Here is a 17,167-nt window from a genome sequence, read left to right as displayed (position 1 = left end):
TGAGTATCCACTCGTGTGTTAGGGATGCTCACGGAGGAGCTTGCCGTGAAAGCAACATTGCTTTTGAAAATGCATCTTGGGTAATAGAGGACTTAAACATTTTAGAAATAACATTTTCACGAATCTGAAAGACCAGAAGACTATGTGATTATATTCCTTGTGTTTATTTCCCTCTTTTGGCAGCAAAGAAAGGATTGAATGTATAATCAGGCACTTGTTTCTGTTGTTGCTCACTCCCCAGGTAGGCAGGGAAGTGTAATGCTTATCTCTGCTACAAATACAGCTACAGTTCCTTGAAAAGGATTCTTGTTTCTTTAGAAAACCAGACTCTTTCAGACCAGGCATGTTCTCTGTCCTAGCCTCTCTTCTATTGTCAGCCCAAACAGAACTGGGAGCAAAGAAAGAAAATGATACTTCTGAAAGAAGACTTTTTCACAAGGGAAACAAGGAAAACAGGGGTAGGAACTTGTTTTGCCAAGGTCCACGCATATTGTTCACCATTTGAGGTCCTTTCAAGCTCTGTTATCAGCCTACCAATTACTAACTTAATCACTCTGTATTAAAATTCTTTCCCAAGATTACATGAAGAAAGTAATCGTGGGACTTCGCTATGGACGCAGCGCAGGGCTGTGCACTCCAGCCCTTTTGTTTCCACATAGGTAAACTATAACCAGATTTATGAATGCTCCCCTCAGCAGGGTGACGCCTCCTCCAAATCCCACCTTTTGCTTCAAGAGGCAGCGGTCAGGGGGAGGGAAGCTGCTCCCCTGTGTGAAGGTATTTGGGAAAGGAACACAGCCTACTTCATAGTGACTGACCAATAAGAGAAATTGCCGTGTTGGCAGAAGGCTTAAGGCTGATAAATTCCACGGGTCTCAGATAACACATTCTGGAGACAACTCCCATTGTCACAGGCATAAAAGAGGTGGGGTGGGGGAGCAGAGCACACACTCCTGCCTCAGGATCACAAACCTTGTTGTGAGCTGCAGCTTGGGTTAGGTCCTCGGTACTTCTTGCCATGGCCTGTTACAGCTTCAGGCAAACTTCCTCTTCTGTGGCAGGGGGACCCGGTGGCTCCTCGGCCCGTTTCGGTGGTGGTTGCTTTAGGGCTCCAAGCATCCACGGGGGATCTGGTGGCAGGGGTGTGTCAGTCTCTTCTGCTAGATTTGTCTCTTCTGGCCTGGGAAGCGGGCTGGGTGGTGGGTATGGCAGTAGTTTCAGCAGCAACTTTAGTGGTGGCTATGGCGGTGGTTTGGGTATTGGTGATGGCCTCCTCTCGGGAAATGAAAAGGCAACTATGCAAAGCCTGAACGAACGCCTCGCGTCTTACCTGGACAAAGTGCGTGCACTTGAAGAGGCAAACTCTGATCTTGAAACTAAAATTCGAGACTGGTACCAAAAACAAGGCCCAGGCCCAGCTCGGGACTACAGTCCTTATTACAAGACTATCGAAGACCTTCGAGACAAGGTAGGTGTTAATATTTATTAAAAATCAGCTCAGATTTGCACTTAGGACGGAAGCATAAAAACCCACAGAGAAAAACTTCACTAGGAAATGCCCAGAAGGCACTGCAGCTTATGAAAAGGAGAGGAAGATGAAATGAATGTGTAATGATTGGGTGGGGTGGATAAGGAAAATTATCAGTAGGGAATTATCTACCTTTTTAAATGTTATCTAAGAGAATGTACAAAACAGTCAGTCTGAGATACTTAATTGTCTGACAATGTTTGCTTTTAACAAAGCATATATATACATACACACACACATATATATACACACATGCTGGTCATATACACACATATATATGATCATATATATACTGATAAATATAAAGAGAGCCAAACAACGACAGCAACCTGCCTAACTCTGTAATCTATAACCTGCCATGTAGCTTGAAAAAATTCAGGGGCACATACACACTGCTTTAACAGTAAAAAAAAAAACTAGTTAAGTACAATTTTGTAAATGTGAAGACAGCAGCTCAAGATTTCATCACCATACACTTATTTTTCTTTCACATTTCATTTACTTAAGCTTGGAATTGAAATAAGAGTGCTGAAACATTTGGCTTATGGAGAAAGGAAGTAGCAGACATGAAGTAATCAGTCCCATATATAAATGCAGGATTTGCCCTAATAGCCCATGGGTACCTGATAACAGATTATTTTCAGATGATACACATCCTGGAAGACATAGGTAGTAGCTGGATTAAACTATGTAAATAAATGAAAAGAAAACTTGAGGTTTAGTTTTCACAGTTCAGCTTGGAGTTCATGACCGCTCCCATGCAGTTTACTTTCTCCTTGCTGCAACCCATCCACATTCTCTACTGATTTCAAAAACTGAGCTCCAGTAAAGGCAGGACTGGCAATTAGATTTTCTCCTTTTAGTATTCTTTTCCCTCCTGTCTTTTACTCCCTTTGGTTAGGGGAGAGAAAATGTTGTTCCTGCTGTGTTTGTGGATGACCTTTTGAGTTTTAAAAGTGGCAGGCAAAAAAGACTTTCTAGGTAAAAATTAACAGGGATTACTTCTAAATAAACACAATTTCCTTTAGGGCTTTCATGACGCATTAGAAGAATCGATAAACGCTATCCTGGATGTTCTAGGAAATAAACGTGTTCAAAGACTATACAAATGGAATGTGAACCCACACCGCTTACGAAACACAAACATGTCATTTATTTTAAAATCATACAGCCCTTGTAACCACTTCCCACTGTTAAGAAAATATGTCACGACAACAAATTCTGCCAAGAGGGGTCTGCAGACTTTGCTTCCTTTGCATCTCTCCAGGAAATATGTTTCTTCCCTCAGTCCAAAACCATCACCTACCCCCCGGCTCACCAAAGCCCTCTCCCTCCAAGACGGCACGTAGTTTTGTCTCATTGTGGACTTCTAGCTAAAAGCCACTTCACGTGCCAGACCTATCCATAACTGACAATCATGGCCAAAGTACTGTGATAAATCTGTGCTACATATTTGCTATAGACATTGATACTTTCCTACTGAGATCAAATAAAATACACTGTTATTTGGTGTAGCTACAGAAGACATAGAATCTTAACTCTTTTATCTTCAGATTAGGAAAGAAGATAACAGTTTGCATATCTTTGTCTGTAGATCCTTGATGCCACTATCGTCAACTCGAAGATTGTCTTGCAGATTGACAATGCCAGGCTGGCTGCTGACGACTTCAAAACCAAGTGAGTAATTTCTGAAAGGAAAAAGGTCTCTTGAGCAGGCAAAAATCCTTGTTGAGCCAAAGACTGTGAGAAAAGAAAGGAATGCCTATAAAATCTCTGTATGAATGCTAGCTTGATCCTGTCGTTGCAGTTCAGCCTTTCATGTATTTGCTGAAAGCACCATCTGCACCACAGAAAATTTTATATCATGCAAATTATGTGGAGAAAAGTTTAATGCTGGACAATATTTGCTACATCATAAATCCTACAAAACCCAATACATTTATAGCAAATAATATGTTTCATGGTGGGCTGGCTTAATCAGCTAACATAAATAGTTTTATTTTGCTTTTTTAAGGTTTGAAACAGAGCAAGCTCTTCGCATGAATGTGGAGGCCGACATCAACGGCCTGCGCAGGGTCCTGGATGAGCTCACCCTGGCTAGAACAGACCTGGAGCTGCAGATTGAAAACTTAAAGGAGGAGCTGGCTTACCTAAAGAAAAACCATGAGGAGGTAAAAAATCCCCAAGAAACGGGTTTGAAAGTGACATTAGAGAAACAGCGTGTGGAAATGTGGAGTCACTCAGGATTGCCCTGGGCTCTCCAACAGTGACAAAACAATTTCTGGGTAGACTGGGAAATGGAAGATACTCCCTGCAAGTATTTAAGGGGAGTGAGTCAGTCCTTAGCACTTGAAGAAAGAAGGTTCATTTTGTTTTCAGTTTATGATTTTACCCTCTTTTGTCTTCCTCTGCCATGTCCACATAGGAAATGAGTGCCCTGGGAGGGCAAGTAGCTGGCCAAGTCAGTGTTGAACTGGACTCTGCTCCAGGCATTGACCTGTCCAAGATCCTGGCTGATATGAGAGATCAGTATGAACACATGGCTGAGAAGAACAGGAAGGATGCTGAGGCCTGGTTCCACAACAAGGTAGAAAAAACTCTATGCTATACAAATACTAACCAAAAAAATCCACGAAAGAAACAAAATAATTATTAAAACACACAGAAAACTGCTGTGAAAGCCTTATGACCCCCTATTTCTCATGTAATGTTTTCTCTGTTTCAGACTGAAGAGCTGAACCGTGAAGTCGCTGTCAATACTGAACAACTGCAGAGCAGCAAGTCTGAAGTCACTGACCTGAGACGTTCCCTCCAAGGGCTGGAAATAGAACTTCAGTCCCAGCTCAGCATGGTACGTTAAATTGGCACTGCCTGAACTCCCCCCCACTGAAATGGGTACATATTCCCCTCCCTAGAAGGAGTGCTGCATCTGGCAGCAACCTTTCTGTGGTTTCCCCTCCAACCTCTCTGCTTGCAGAAAGCCGCGCTGGAGAGCACCTTGGCAGACACGGAAGGGCGTTACGGTGCCCAGCTGGCGCAGATCCAGGGCCTGGTTGGCAGCATGGAGGCACAGCTGGCTGAGCTCCGAGCTGATATGGAGCGCCAGAACAGCGAATACAAGATCCTCATGGATATCAAGACTCGACTGGAGCAAGAGATCGCTACTTATCGACAACTCCTGGAAGGCCAGGAGTCCCAGTAAGTAACTCTGCTAGCCGCAGACAACCTTTTTGCTTACCCTCCTAAAGTCTGACCATGCCATGGTGCTTGTTTGCCACAGCACCACAGTAAACACAACCTCAAATCCTCCTGGGGTTCTAAAATTTTTAACAAACTAATTTTTCTGGACCACGCTGGAGCTAGAAATGTTACAATTCCCATTTACATTAAGTGAGCACCCCAAAGAGTTTCTAAACAAAAAGGCAAACTGACAAGCAGTACAGGACGTTAAATTCAACTAACGGTTAAAGTGATAACTACTCATTAGCTGCTGACATTCAGGAAACACAGTGCAGTTAGTAATGTTTTACAGAATAGAAGGATTGACCCCAAATTCCCATAAACTTCCTGGTACCAGTTAAACAGCTCTTGCCTCAAGGAATAAGTGTAGAAGAAGATATTCTGAAGAGAAGTGAAGGCAGACAAGCCCATTAAGTGGACCTCCCCAGGGGAGCACAGCTTTCTGTCACTTCACATATAGCCTCAGGGAGGAAAATGTCTTGTAGCCTGGAACAAAAAAATGAGATGGGAGTCGAAAGGTTTTGATTTCCCCTATTCCTTCTTTTCCATAACTGTCCCACTGCAGCTGTGTATTTCCTACCACAATTCCCTCTCCTGAGCTGAGAGGGAGAGCAAGGAGATGACCATCTCTTCTCTGACTATACACAAAATGTACCAGATTCATAGAGAATTTGCTTTTATATGCAGCATTTGATGTGTTACCTCTCCTTTCAACTGTTGTCTCTTTTGTTCTACAGGATGTTTGGCTCCCTTTCTGAAACAGCCGGTAAGAATTTTCTTTCAGGAAACCTTTAGGAGTCAAAGAAATTTTATTTTCTAAAAGGAAATATACATTATGGTAGCTGTGTCCATTCTAGAGACTGGGCTGCTGCACTGATTTGTGTCACAGAAAAAAGTCTATTAAGTAACAAATGATGACTCTGACTAGAATTTAACAAAATTCAGTCATTAAAAGATGTTAGACGTCAGAAGAAAAATCTCAGACTATGCTACAGTAAAGGGTAAGTAAAGCACAAAATGCTTAATCATTCCACCCAGATGAAAGGATACAAGAAATTTAAGCTTGGCCAGCTCAGGGGAATTGTATGAACATGCAAGTAAAACTTGCCTTGAGCTTTTAAAGGTCAGCTGTATTGTAAAAGTGATGTATGATTCAAATCAATGCTATGAAGAAGAAAACTTCTGAGAGAAGGGAGTGAGAGACGAGACATAAACTAAGCTTAGTGCCCATTGCAGAGTGGTCTCATGTGTGTTATGCTTAAGTAATTCCTGTTCTTTCTCTCCGTATTATTGTAGACAAAAGAGACAAGCTGGCAGATGGAAAATAGTACTGAAAGTCCTCCAAATGTCATCGTCAAAATGAGAAAAAGCAGACAACGCACAGGAATTGAAACAGAGAGGAATCACTCTAAACTGCTGGAAATTACTATCTTAAAGCATGGAAAATTCTTGGCCACACAAAGTTTAGGTAGATTCATCCATTTAGTGGTGATTAATTTGCGAGTTGGGTTAGCTTTTCAATTATTTCTAGTTCTGGCATGTACTGAATTGCTGTATCTAGTCCAATAAAGATGATCATCTTCTTGCAATCTTAACTTCTTTTGAGTTATTGTGATATCATTACTGAAGTCTGGCTTTAATCAGGCAGGAAATAGCTAGCCAGCCTCCCCAACAGTGTTGGTGGGTGGGCAGCTTGAGCTCCATCTCTCATTTCTTCCAGCTCCTCTTGCCGGTAGGAGCTCTGAATAGGGAGGCAACAGCATCCTCAGCCCCTCAGAGCAGGGAATACAAAAGTGACTTACGTTTCTACCTACAATGGCTGTGCACTCTGAAGAGCAGTAGCAGTGATATGTTAAGTGATTCTGGTAAGACGCAAGAACTGGGAGACATTTTGTTAGGGTGAAAGATAAAGCTTGAAGATAACTCCCACAGAAACAAATAGGAGTGAGAAACAGTTGTGAGATTTCTTCACTCACTTTCCCAGTTCATACAGAGGTAACAAACCTTTAGCCCCAATTCTAGCCACCTTCATTCTCATGCCACTGAAAGGATACTATCCTAGCTGAAATTCTAAATGTAATCACTTTTAGGTCAGGCCCCCAGAAATCAGTAATTCCATTTCCAACCACCCCTCTGCAAGCTTTCAGCCAAGGAAACTTTTTGGGGTTTGTGCTAAAAGAAAATCATGGCTATAGCCTAACTATCACATTCCCACCTCCCACTATTACAAAGGGCACATAGTTAGCTCGTCAACTGAAGTACCAGACTAGAAGTACCCCAATACTGCACCCCCCCTAGAGTGATCATCTTGCAGCCTGCGTTTCAGGGAGTCATCATCAAATTCTTCAGCACTTTCCTCCTTGGACTTGGGAGGGAATAATTATTTCACTCTTGTTCGTAACAGATTAATGGAGTGTTTGCATAGTGAGGAGCATCCCAAAGCTACAGACCTCCTCTATCAAGGTTGGGCAATCCTCTTCACTCAAGAGGCACTGGTGCTTGGTTTTGGTTCAGCAGTGACTCAGCTGACCTGTCAAAATCATTTGTCAGGTACTGACACAGACAATCCCTGCTTAGCCTCTGGAAATCTAGCATGATAGCGTTAGGCAGTGGCTTCACTATGACAGGCAAAACCTGTGACAGAAAAGAAAAACAGTCACGAAAAGTAAGAATCAGCAAAGAGGTAGGAAGAAGAGGACAAGATGGGAAGAATAGGGGGACTAAGGTGCTCTGGTGGAAGCAAGTGCAGCATTGAAAGGGAGTAGTGGCATGAAAAGCACTGGCATACAGGAGATGCAAGTGGTTCATCAGAAGCTCACCCATTTATGCAGTGCCCACTTTCGGAAGATCACGGAGAAGAAAGCTCTTGTGCATTACATGCTCCAGTACAGGCTGCTCCTGAGTGCCGACACACTTGCTAATAAATACTTTGTACCAAATTTATTCCCTAAAACAGTCAGACCTGGACTCCCTCTCTGATAAAAGAACAAACAACTCCAGGTCTGTTTTTTCATCTTAACAAATCCCATTCCCTGACAGCAAGTTCTTGTGACAAACCCAGTCAGAGTATGAGATTACTGGTGCAGATGTCTTGTGTTGTATAGCTGCAAATGTGAAAGCCTGACAAGAAATTCTCATGCTCCAAGAATGCAAACGATATTTATAAGGACACTTTGTAAATGTATATTGCAAAAAGTTTTATTTTCAAAGACTGAATTAAATGTCAGTCAGAAAAAAAGATGTTTAAAAGGTTAACAGTTTAAAAGTGTTTAAGCGGTAAAAAGTGCCAAGAATTGAATGAATTCATAAACCCTACTAAAGAAACTGGGGGTTTCAGAGACTTGAAAGAATCTTGAAAAGGCTAGAATTCTCGTTTTTATAGCCTAATTTTAATTATAGTTTATAATTTTATTGATTTTGTCCCATATTTGTATGGTAATGAAGGATTTCTGGTGAAATGTTTAATACAAAATCACTCAGAGACTATCATTTTAGAGTTTAGTTCAGAAAAGCAGTGTTTTCTGAAGGTATGTAATGTCTGAGGTATGGTTTTATCAGCAAAGACTGAGATGATAAACAAGCTGCTTCTTGAATGGAACTTTCTGTCCTCCTGAAAGGAGAGGCTATAGTGTGTCAACTCTATTAATCCTGTAACAGAAGTAATAAAAGAGTTTGCACAGCATAGACACATCAGGAAATGTCTTCCAGGAAAGCTCTGCGGAAGCATGACAAACCAAGGCGCTTATGCACCACATACAATGCTGAGTAAAGTCTGAAACTGTGTGTCAAGGTGCTGGAGAAGAAATCTTAGAGTGAAGATAGTGAGAACAGAATAAAGGCATAAGCTTGAAATAGCATTGGTTTTTACTTCAGCAGGTGATCGGCTTCAATTTCCATGTGTAGACTATAAGGAAAAAAAGTTGTAGATTGAAGTACACGTTCCAGCTGCAGAAAATGAAGAATGAACAGAGCAACACAGATCTCTACCAGTACAGAGACAGCACTGATTTGAGACGTCCCTTTAATGTCCTGAGAGGTTATGAAGCTGGAAGCATTCCAAAGCTCATGAATTTAGAGAAATGTAACTCATTTGTTTTTAAATGATAGATAGAACATAGCTAAAATGCAGAAACAATAATTGAAAAGAAGAATATGACTGTATGTAGAACTATACCTAGTTCAAGAAGACAGATGATTTTCATGTACTTGTTCAAATCCAGATAGGAAATTAGATTCATCAGAACACTTTTGATTTCTAAACTTCTACTAATGTAAATACCAAATTGTATCTCATTTTTCACCAAAGCAAGCTTTGCCTTACATCGTCTACTATAAAATGATATAATGCATGTAGGTTTTGATATAGAAGTCTTCAACATGGAAACAGTGATACAACAACAAAATCTACATAAATAAATACCATGAGTGAGCGAATTCTGAATATGCACAAGCATTTGCCAGCAGTCTGCCCTTGGCATAGAGGTACAGACATATTTACCACTTCTCTCACACCAGAAGAGCCAATGTTCATGAATAAGCTCTCAAAAGTGAAGTTTTTTTCTCTTTAGGAAAGTACCGGTAAAGCACAGCAACTGAAGCAAGCTGCAAAGAAATGATCCATAACCGGCCACTTCTAAACTCCACAGAGGCACCTTTCCTGATGACTTCTAGTAAAATATTAGGAACTATTTAGAAGTACTTGTTTAATATGAAAAAACAAATAGCGAAGATGATGAAGGCAGGGATAAGCCTCAGGTCTGCAAGTGCTGCACTCTGCATTTACAAGCTTTTGATGATGGGGGACATGCCCTAAGGATCTGAGTTTGATGGTCTACAGAAAATTGAAAAAGCCACAGAATCCTCATCACTGTGGTTTTCTGAATTATGTTATAGGCCATAATCTGCTGCTTGATTATTTTATTTTTCCCAATGTTAAATATACGACAGGAAAGAAACAGCTTTATATCTGCTATCTGCTTTCTATAAGTGTTCATCTGATAACAATCTAGAATAACACACGGGGCACTTTCAAAAGCAGCCAAATGTATTTCACCAGCAAGCTTCCAAAGATGTTATAAAGACTGAGTGAAAGAAGACTGATTGAAAAATCCCCAAAGTTTCCTGTTAAAGTTTATGGTGTTTTCTAGAAGTGATTTTGCTGGATTTTTTTAAACGGGATTTGATTTTGCTTATTGTGGAATCCCTCAGAGTTAAACAGACCCTAGCAGCATACAGACCTCCGGATATTTACATTACAAGGGTCTTAAAGAAACTTTTTTATCTTTAGGAGATTTCGTCTAAACTTGTTTCCTGAGATACTAACTCTTGGAGATACACAGATTTGGCAAGCTATGCAGAACCATTAATTTGCCCAACAGCAAAACTGAACCGCTGTGGCAAAGGTCCAGGTACAGTTTGAAACATGTTTCCACAACTACAAAACACCCTTTCTTTTCTAATCAGCTGAAGGATGAGTGGACATTCTCAGATCCAGGCTGTTAAGCTGCATATCACAGGTAGATTTTTGAAGTTTCTTTCCTCCCAAGTACACATCTTTTCCTAGCAAAAAGGCTGCACATTTCCCTGATGCTGCATTAAAGTCTCAACTGTAAAAGTCAGAAAATCCCTCAGTTTATTCCAACAACTGGTATGAGCCTCGGTTTATCTGAAATCACCCATCCTGAATTCGAAAGTCATTTTCTGTTGATAGGTACTGTCAAAACCTGTGGTAAAACCAATGCCTTCCTTACTATGTCGTTAGCAAACATATGATTTTTCTCCTTTATCTTGGTGGTTCCAAACTAGAGACCAGAGAAAGTTCCTCCCATCTTCACTTCATCCCTGCTTTTCTCCCTCCTCTCAAGCCCTGTTTCCTTAAACCATTATGCACCTCGGTACCAATTTATTGTCATACCATACCCCTACGTCTTCAGCTGCAACCTGTGGCTTCCATCTGAAGAATGGCACCTTATTGTGCAAAGAGAATGGGGCTCTTTTTTCAAACTCCACACTATTGCCACACTTTCCACACACATATTACCCCAGTGGCACACCCCAGCAGGGTAAACAAGCAGTTAATACTTCCTTAAAAATCTCCCAAATCTGGTTTGCCATAATTACGCAGTATTGAACAGAGCTGTAGCACTGAATTACTGCCTTTCAAATTTCACTAGCCAATTATTAGATTTGAAAGAGACTGGTATTTCAGACTCCCACTCTAAATGAAGGATTAATATGACTCTTCCAAGTGCTTCTTAAACCTTATTTTCAAGAATTCTTTCATTTCATAGTGCGTGTTGGCATTAAACACAGTTATTGCTATCTGAACAGTTTAATCTTAAACCAAATTTGTTTGTTTTCCAAAAGTAGCAGGAAGTCAGTCCTCCCACATTTCTTATAATTGAATGATTTCAATCTTGTATTACCTTTCTTGACTATTTCCCAAGCATTAGTGAATTAACTATGCCCACTTTTCCTTGTACATTGATGGATGCTAATTGTTCCTCAAGCAATGCTATGATTATATGCTTTTTGTACTAAAAATTCAGACTCCAAAATCTAAATACTAATTCCAAGCAAAGAACAGGAATAAGAATGTATCAAATTAAATTCCAAATTTTTAACTTGAAAAAATATGGATATAAAAGAAGAAATAATGGTGAGATGAACTGATGATTGTACATCTTTCAGTGAAAGGAGAATTTTACATAAAATTCATTTTTAGAAAAAGTTGATTTTCTTAAAATAACCATGGCGACTGCTGTAAATGGGTAAGTGGGTGTGGTTGAACTCACTTTGTTTTTCCATTCTTAAATGTCAGAGAGGTAAACTCCAAGTTTCAGAACTATAGCCTGAAGGAAAAACACTCATCTGATTCATCCCTTTTGTTAATTAAAAAAGAAAACCCAAGCCCTAGCCCCTGAGATGTACGGCCAGCTCTCTTTGTGAGGAATGTCATCATGATTGGCCTCACCTCTAGGGAGGAGAATTTCTGGAGGGAGGGCTGCAGGTTGGGTTTGCTCCTAACACCCTATCTTGAGGATATAAAAGAAGCGCGAGGGCAGTGAAGGCACATACTTTCCTCTTCTGCACCAAGCCGAATAACTGACCTTAGCACCTTTTTGTGCTGCAGCTATGGCTTCTTCCTTAGTGCAGAGCTCTTATTCTACCTATGGTGGTGGCTTTGGGGGTGCTGGAAGCAGCAGCTCTCGCCTTTCCTCAGTCCGAACAGGAGGAACCTGCCGAGCTCCAAGCATACATGGAGGATCTGGTGGCAGGGGTGTCTCCATCTCTTCAGCTAGGTATGTCTCCTCTGTAGGAGGCGGATATGGCGGTGGCTTGTGTTCTGGTTTTGGTAGTGGTTATGGAGGAGGCTACAGTGGCTTTGGTGGTGGTGCAGCCTGTGGCTTTGGTGGAGGTCCTGGCTTTGGTGGAGGAGCTGGCTTTGGTGGAGGAGCTGGCTTTGGTGGAGGTTTTGAATTTGGTGGTGGCGTTGGTGGTGGTGATGGCCTTCTCTCTGGAAATGAAAAGATAACTATGCAGAATCTGAATGACCGCCTGGCTTCGTACCTGGACAAGGTACGAGCACTGGAAGAGGCAAATTCGGATTTAGAAGTTAAAATCCGAGACTGGTATCAGAAGCAAGCTCCCACCAGCCCAGCCCGGGACTACAGTAATTATTACAAGATAATTGAAGATCTCCGAGACAAGGTATGACATTCATATGTGTAGGAGTTCTAAGAATGCGTTAGAATCATGGAATTGCATATTCCACTTCTTTAAAATAAATGAAACTAATTACAAAATAAATATTGACTTCCCCAATCCCAAATATATTGTGGTTCTGAGCATTCTAGCAGAAAAGAGTAGATTTTTCTTAATTCAAAAAGCAAATATGTTATCCTGAAAATGTGACCTTTGTTGAAATTACGATTGCACTAAAAGTTAGCAAAACATGGCAAAGTGTGTTTAGAATTACCAATATATTTATTCAGTAATCAAATAGTAAAGACTGTGACAGGTAGGCCTCAAAGTCTGAAAAAATAGATCTCCAAGCTAAAGATAAGATTGGGTGTTGTACAAAGGTATTTTCTAATTATGTTTCTAATTTGTTTTTGCACAAGGTATCTCAGCTCTCTGGTTTGCATATGGAATGTGGAAAAGAGCTTAGCATTTCTGGTTTTTCTCCGTAAAAGCTGTAAGAATTACAGTGTGACCAAAGACCAACATAACAAATTGAAACGGCTATTGCAATCCAAAACACGTGTTTAGCCAGTGACATCACAACAGAAGTTCCTTTTTTCCTACATTCCTTGACAGTTTACAGCCTCAGTAACTACCTACTACGTACTCAGGACCGTGATATTTCCCCATTATTCACAGGAACCTTTTTCTGTGTTTCTTAACTGCCAGATCCTTGCAGCTACTATTGACAATTCCAGAGTCATTTTGGAGATTGACAATGCCAGGCTGGCTGCAGATGACTTCAGACTGAAGTAAGTTTACCTGGAGCCCATTTGTCTTCTCTCTCCTTGTCTCTCTCTCTCTCAAAACAGTTTTCTTAAGTTTAGTATTGCTTTTTATCTAGAAAATAAAGTTTTTCAGTCACTGAAGGACACATTTCAAAATTATGGATAGGTATTTTTTCTGGATAATTTCTGATTAAAAAAACCCTGGCAAACAGAATTGATATGATGAAGGGTGAATTTGGAATATAAAACTGATAGAACACAGTATCCAGATCACTGAGCTCTTTTCATAATAAATTATAGTTCATGTCTTGTGTTTTTTTAGTGATGCTCTTAACGATTTTTACTAGCCTAAATCAGATGGGAAAGGAATACAGGAATAGGTTGGGATTTTGACTTAAAAGGAACAGAACGGTGTGACAAGATTACTGTTCAGTCACAGTAGTTCCCTCTCACTGAGTCTGAAATTTAGAAAAGAAAGACAAAGAGTAATTTTGGGCTTATCCAGCTCATGGACTCTGTACATGAGTACAGCAGACACTACTGAAAAGATGACACAGATACTTGCACAACTGATTTCTCTTGCAGTGGTGTACCTGTAGGTTTATATTTCCTCCTCTAGTGCCCTAAGTAGAACTGGGCAGTCAGTGCATTTCTTCACACTGGATTTGAGAGGACACTGCAAATGGACTGCCCTGTGTGACAACTTTTCTATCAATGCTGATAATCATTATTAGATTCTGCAAAGTGAAATGTCATGTACTCCTCAAGAATAAAGTCAGATGGCAATGCATGTACTTACTTTCATATGTGATAGTAGGATGTTGGAAAAAAACATCTTTATTCCCTTTACACTTCTTTTTAATATATATGTTTTCATTTACAGTCCACCGTTCCTCCTACATGCAATATAAAATTTCATAGTTTTATAAGTCTACTGAATACAAACTCGTACATATTCCAGTGCTTGTTTCTTTTTTAAACTGCAGGTATGAGAATGAGTTATTCCTGCGCCAGAGCGTAGAGTCCGACATCAACGGCCTGCGCAGAGTCCTGGATGAGCTGACTCTGTCCAGAGCTGACCTGGAGATGCAGATTGAAACACTGAAGGAGGAGCTGGCTTATCTGAAGAAGAACCATGAGGAAGTGAGAGTCCATAACTGAGCAGAGGGGAAATTACTTCCCTTTCAAATTAATGCCTCTCAGGCGGGGAGGGGGAAATCCAAACAAAAATAACAGAATGACAACATTACAGCTTAATAAGAAGAAAACTGTAATATTAAGAGAATCCAAAGTGTGTCCTGAGAAGCATTTCTCTGATTCCAAACTGCTCAGACCTATTAGTTTCCGTCTGACATTCATCAGACCTAACAGGTCACCGAGATAGTTAAGCTGAGTAAAAGAAAGATACATGTAAGTTACATGTAAATATGTGTGTGTGAGTATACAGAGAGTAGAAAGGCATGTATAATGAGAGCTAAAATTTGATAAATGTTTTTATGTGGGTTGTCCCTATGATACTTGATAACTGAAGTATTGTGTGCCTCTGCATGGATTGCTGATGGCAGAAAGTATATGAGAAAAGAGAGCCTCATCTTTTGCGTGTCCTCTGCCCATGCAGGAAATGAAAGAATATTCAAATCAGCTAAGTGGAACAGTCAATGTGGAAATGGATGCAGCTCCTGGCATCGACCTGACCAGAATTCTGTCCGAGATGAGGGAACAGTATGAAGCTCTGGCCGAGAAGAACCGTAAAGATGCCGAGGCCTGGTTCTTCACTCAGGTATAGCTACGCCAATAAACAGCAAACTGATGCATTGCCTCATTATTACTGCCCCAGCAGATGGGATGGGCCGTCCCTTTCTCAAAATAATTTAATTTTTTTTTATACGAAATAATTTAATTTTTTTTATACGATATGTATGTGATTTTACAGTGGTTTTTTTCTTTCAGACCGATGAGCTGAACCGCGAAGTAGCCACCCACACACAACAGATACAGACCAGCAAATCAGAGATCACAGAACTGAGACGCACGCTCCAGAGCCTGGAGATTGAGCTCCAGTCACAGCTCAGCATGGTATGGAGCTGTCCCACGCACTTCACAAGTCATTACTAGTACACGCTCCCCTTCCTCTCTCTCTGCCTTGCCTCTCCTTAGACTCCCCTCTGCGGGCCACACCTGCACGCTAACCTGTTCTGATGTTATTCCACTTTAGAAAGCTGGACTGGAAGCCAACTTGCGAGATACAGAAGGACGATACTGCGCACAGCTGGCACAGATTCAGGCTCTCATCACTAGCGTGGAGGAGCAGTTGAGTGAACTTCGATGCGACATGGAGCGTCAGAACCAGGAGTACAGAATGCTCATGGACATCAAAAGTCGCCTGGAGCAGGAAATCGCCACGTACCGCCAGTTGCTGGAGGGCCAGGACTCTCAGTACGTTACTATATACAAATCCTATGATGATTAGATAAGGTTAATAACATGACACATTGGAAAGCAGTAATTTGTGGTTGCTAAACTGACTCCAGATTACTAAATTACATTCACTGGACACGCAGCCTTTTGAGTACTGGCAAAACAGATGCCCGGCAAAGTCCCAGGCGTTGCTATAACTCAAACCAGATCTCCAGACCAATTGTGCTGATGATTTGAAAATATAAATGCAACCATTTTGGATACAATGAATTATAGAAGGCACCAGGCACCATATGTATGTCTTAACCCTCTTGTTGCACAGGAATAATAACCTCTAAAAACCTGTTCTCAGTATTTCTTTAGCTCTTGGTTTTCTACACTTGTGCACAGAGGTGAAAATATTCATCATCATATACCAGTACTCTCAACTAGAAAAGAACTTCGTACAGACCATGGCTTACTTTAGTAAAATCTGCCTTTTAATGCCCATATCTCATATCTGATCTATATATGGAATTTTTTTTTTTTATTTCTGAGGAAGAATCAGGTGTTTATATTTAGATTATGACATTTTGTGAAGAGGAGAAGTATATAGAGACATATCAGGACCAAGAACTGGTGTGACTGCTGTTCATATTTCCTATCAAGCACATAGGAGTGGCCTTCAGAGCAGGAAGCACCTTAACAATAATACTGGTGACAACACACCTCAGAAACAACCCATTGAAAGAAGCAGTGTGAAATCATGGCCATTCACACGCAGTGGTTCCTGAATGGATCAATGGTTTTGGTGGACTGGGTCAGTGATGGTCATTAATCAAACATTTCTTCTTTTCTACAGGATGTCAGGAGTGAACCCTAAGGATGGTAAGAAAATTTTTCATTTAAAGAGGGGCTGAAATGAATTGACAAAATAGGATTAAATAAACCTATCTTTTTTGCTCAGGATTTCTTCTTACTAACACAGATTACATTCTCTCCGCAATGACCACATTCTTTATCATTTAGAGACAAAAATATAATACTTTATCTTATGTGCACTTTTGAAACCAGTAGCTTGCCAAAATGATTGCACATACTCCTCATGGGATTCTGAAATACAGAAATCTTCCAAAGATTCCTAAGTTCCTCTGCTGGTTCACACAACATACAAGATACATCCAAACCTGACATGTGATGTGCACTCTTAAGATTTACTGGATGTGGACCAGCAGGGAGAGGAGATAAGATGCAAAGGCAGTTCCCCCTTTGATGTGTGAAAAAACCCCATTGCACAGCTCTCAGTGTGTTAGAAGTGCATTTCTTTCCCTAGTTGATTTTTTTTTCTCCTCCAACAGCATCTCTGAGTGGAAGAGTTCGCATAGGCATAGAAGATGATGGAAAACTTGTTTCTACTCGTGAAAGGAGATTCCAGTAAAGAAATACTGAATCCCCTCTTGCATGTGACACCATAGAAAAACAGCGCAGCCTACACACTGGCTAACACTAAGAGAAATAGCTTTTTACTTTC

At 40.7% G+C, this 17,167-nt stretch overlaps 2 protein-coding genes across 2 annotated transcripts; both read left to right on the top strand.

Annotated features, from left to right (window-relative positions):
- Nucleotides 1-872: 872 nt before the first annotated feature.
- LOC129195644 (keratin, type I cytoskeletal 19) lies at nt 873-6,363 on the top strand. Its single transcript, XM_054801898.1, has 8 exons — nt 873-1,468; nt 3,123-3,205; nt 3,543-3,699; nt 3,954-4,115; nt 4,254-4,379; nt 4,506-4,726; nt 5,506-5,534; nt 6,065-6,363. The coding sequence occupies exons 1-8, from the start codon at nt 1,019-1,021 to the stop codon at nt 6,094-6,096; spliced, it is 1,260 nt and encodes a 419-aa protein (XP_054657873.1). The 5' UTR covers nt 873-1,018; the 3' UTR covers nt 6,097-6,363.
- Nucleotides 6,364-11,902: 5,539 nt separating this feature from the next.
- Nucleotides 11,903-17,143, top strand: LOC129195642 (keratin, type I cytoskeletal 15-like). The gene is made up of 8 exons (XM_054801894.1): nt 11,903-12,478; nt 13,181-13,263; nt 14,226-14,382; nt 14,858-15,019; nt 15,190-15,315; nt 15,455-15,675; nt 16,499-16,524; nt 16,995-17,143. Exons 1-8 carry the CDS (start codon nt 11,903-11,905, stop codon nt 17,072-17,074), a joined length of 1,431 nt encoding a protein of 476 aa, XP_054657869.1. The 3' UTR covers nt 17,075-17,143.
- Nucleotides 17,144-17,167: the final 24 nt, after the last annotated feature.

The sequence above is a fragment of the Grus americana genome, chromosome 22 (genome assembly GCF_028858705.1).
Source record: "Grus americana isolate bGruAme1 chromosome 22, bGruAme1.mat, whole genome shotgun sequence".
Lineage (NCBI taxonomy): Eukaryota > Metazoa > Chordata > Aves > Gruiformes > Gruidae > Grus > Grus americana.
The sequence above is the reverse complement of the archived record's forward strand: the minus strand, read 5'-3'. Positions and strand labels throughout refer to the sequence as shown.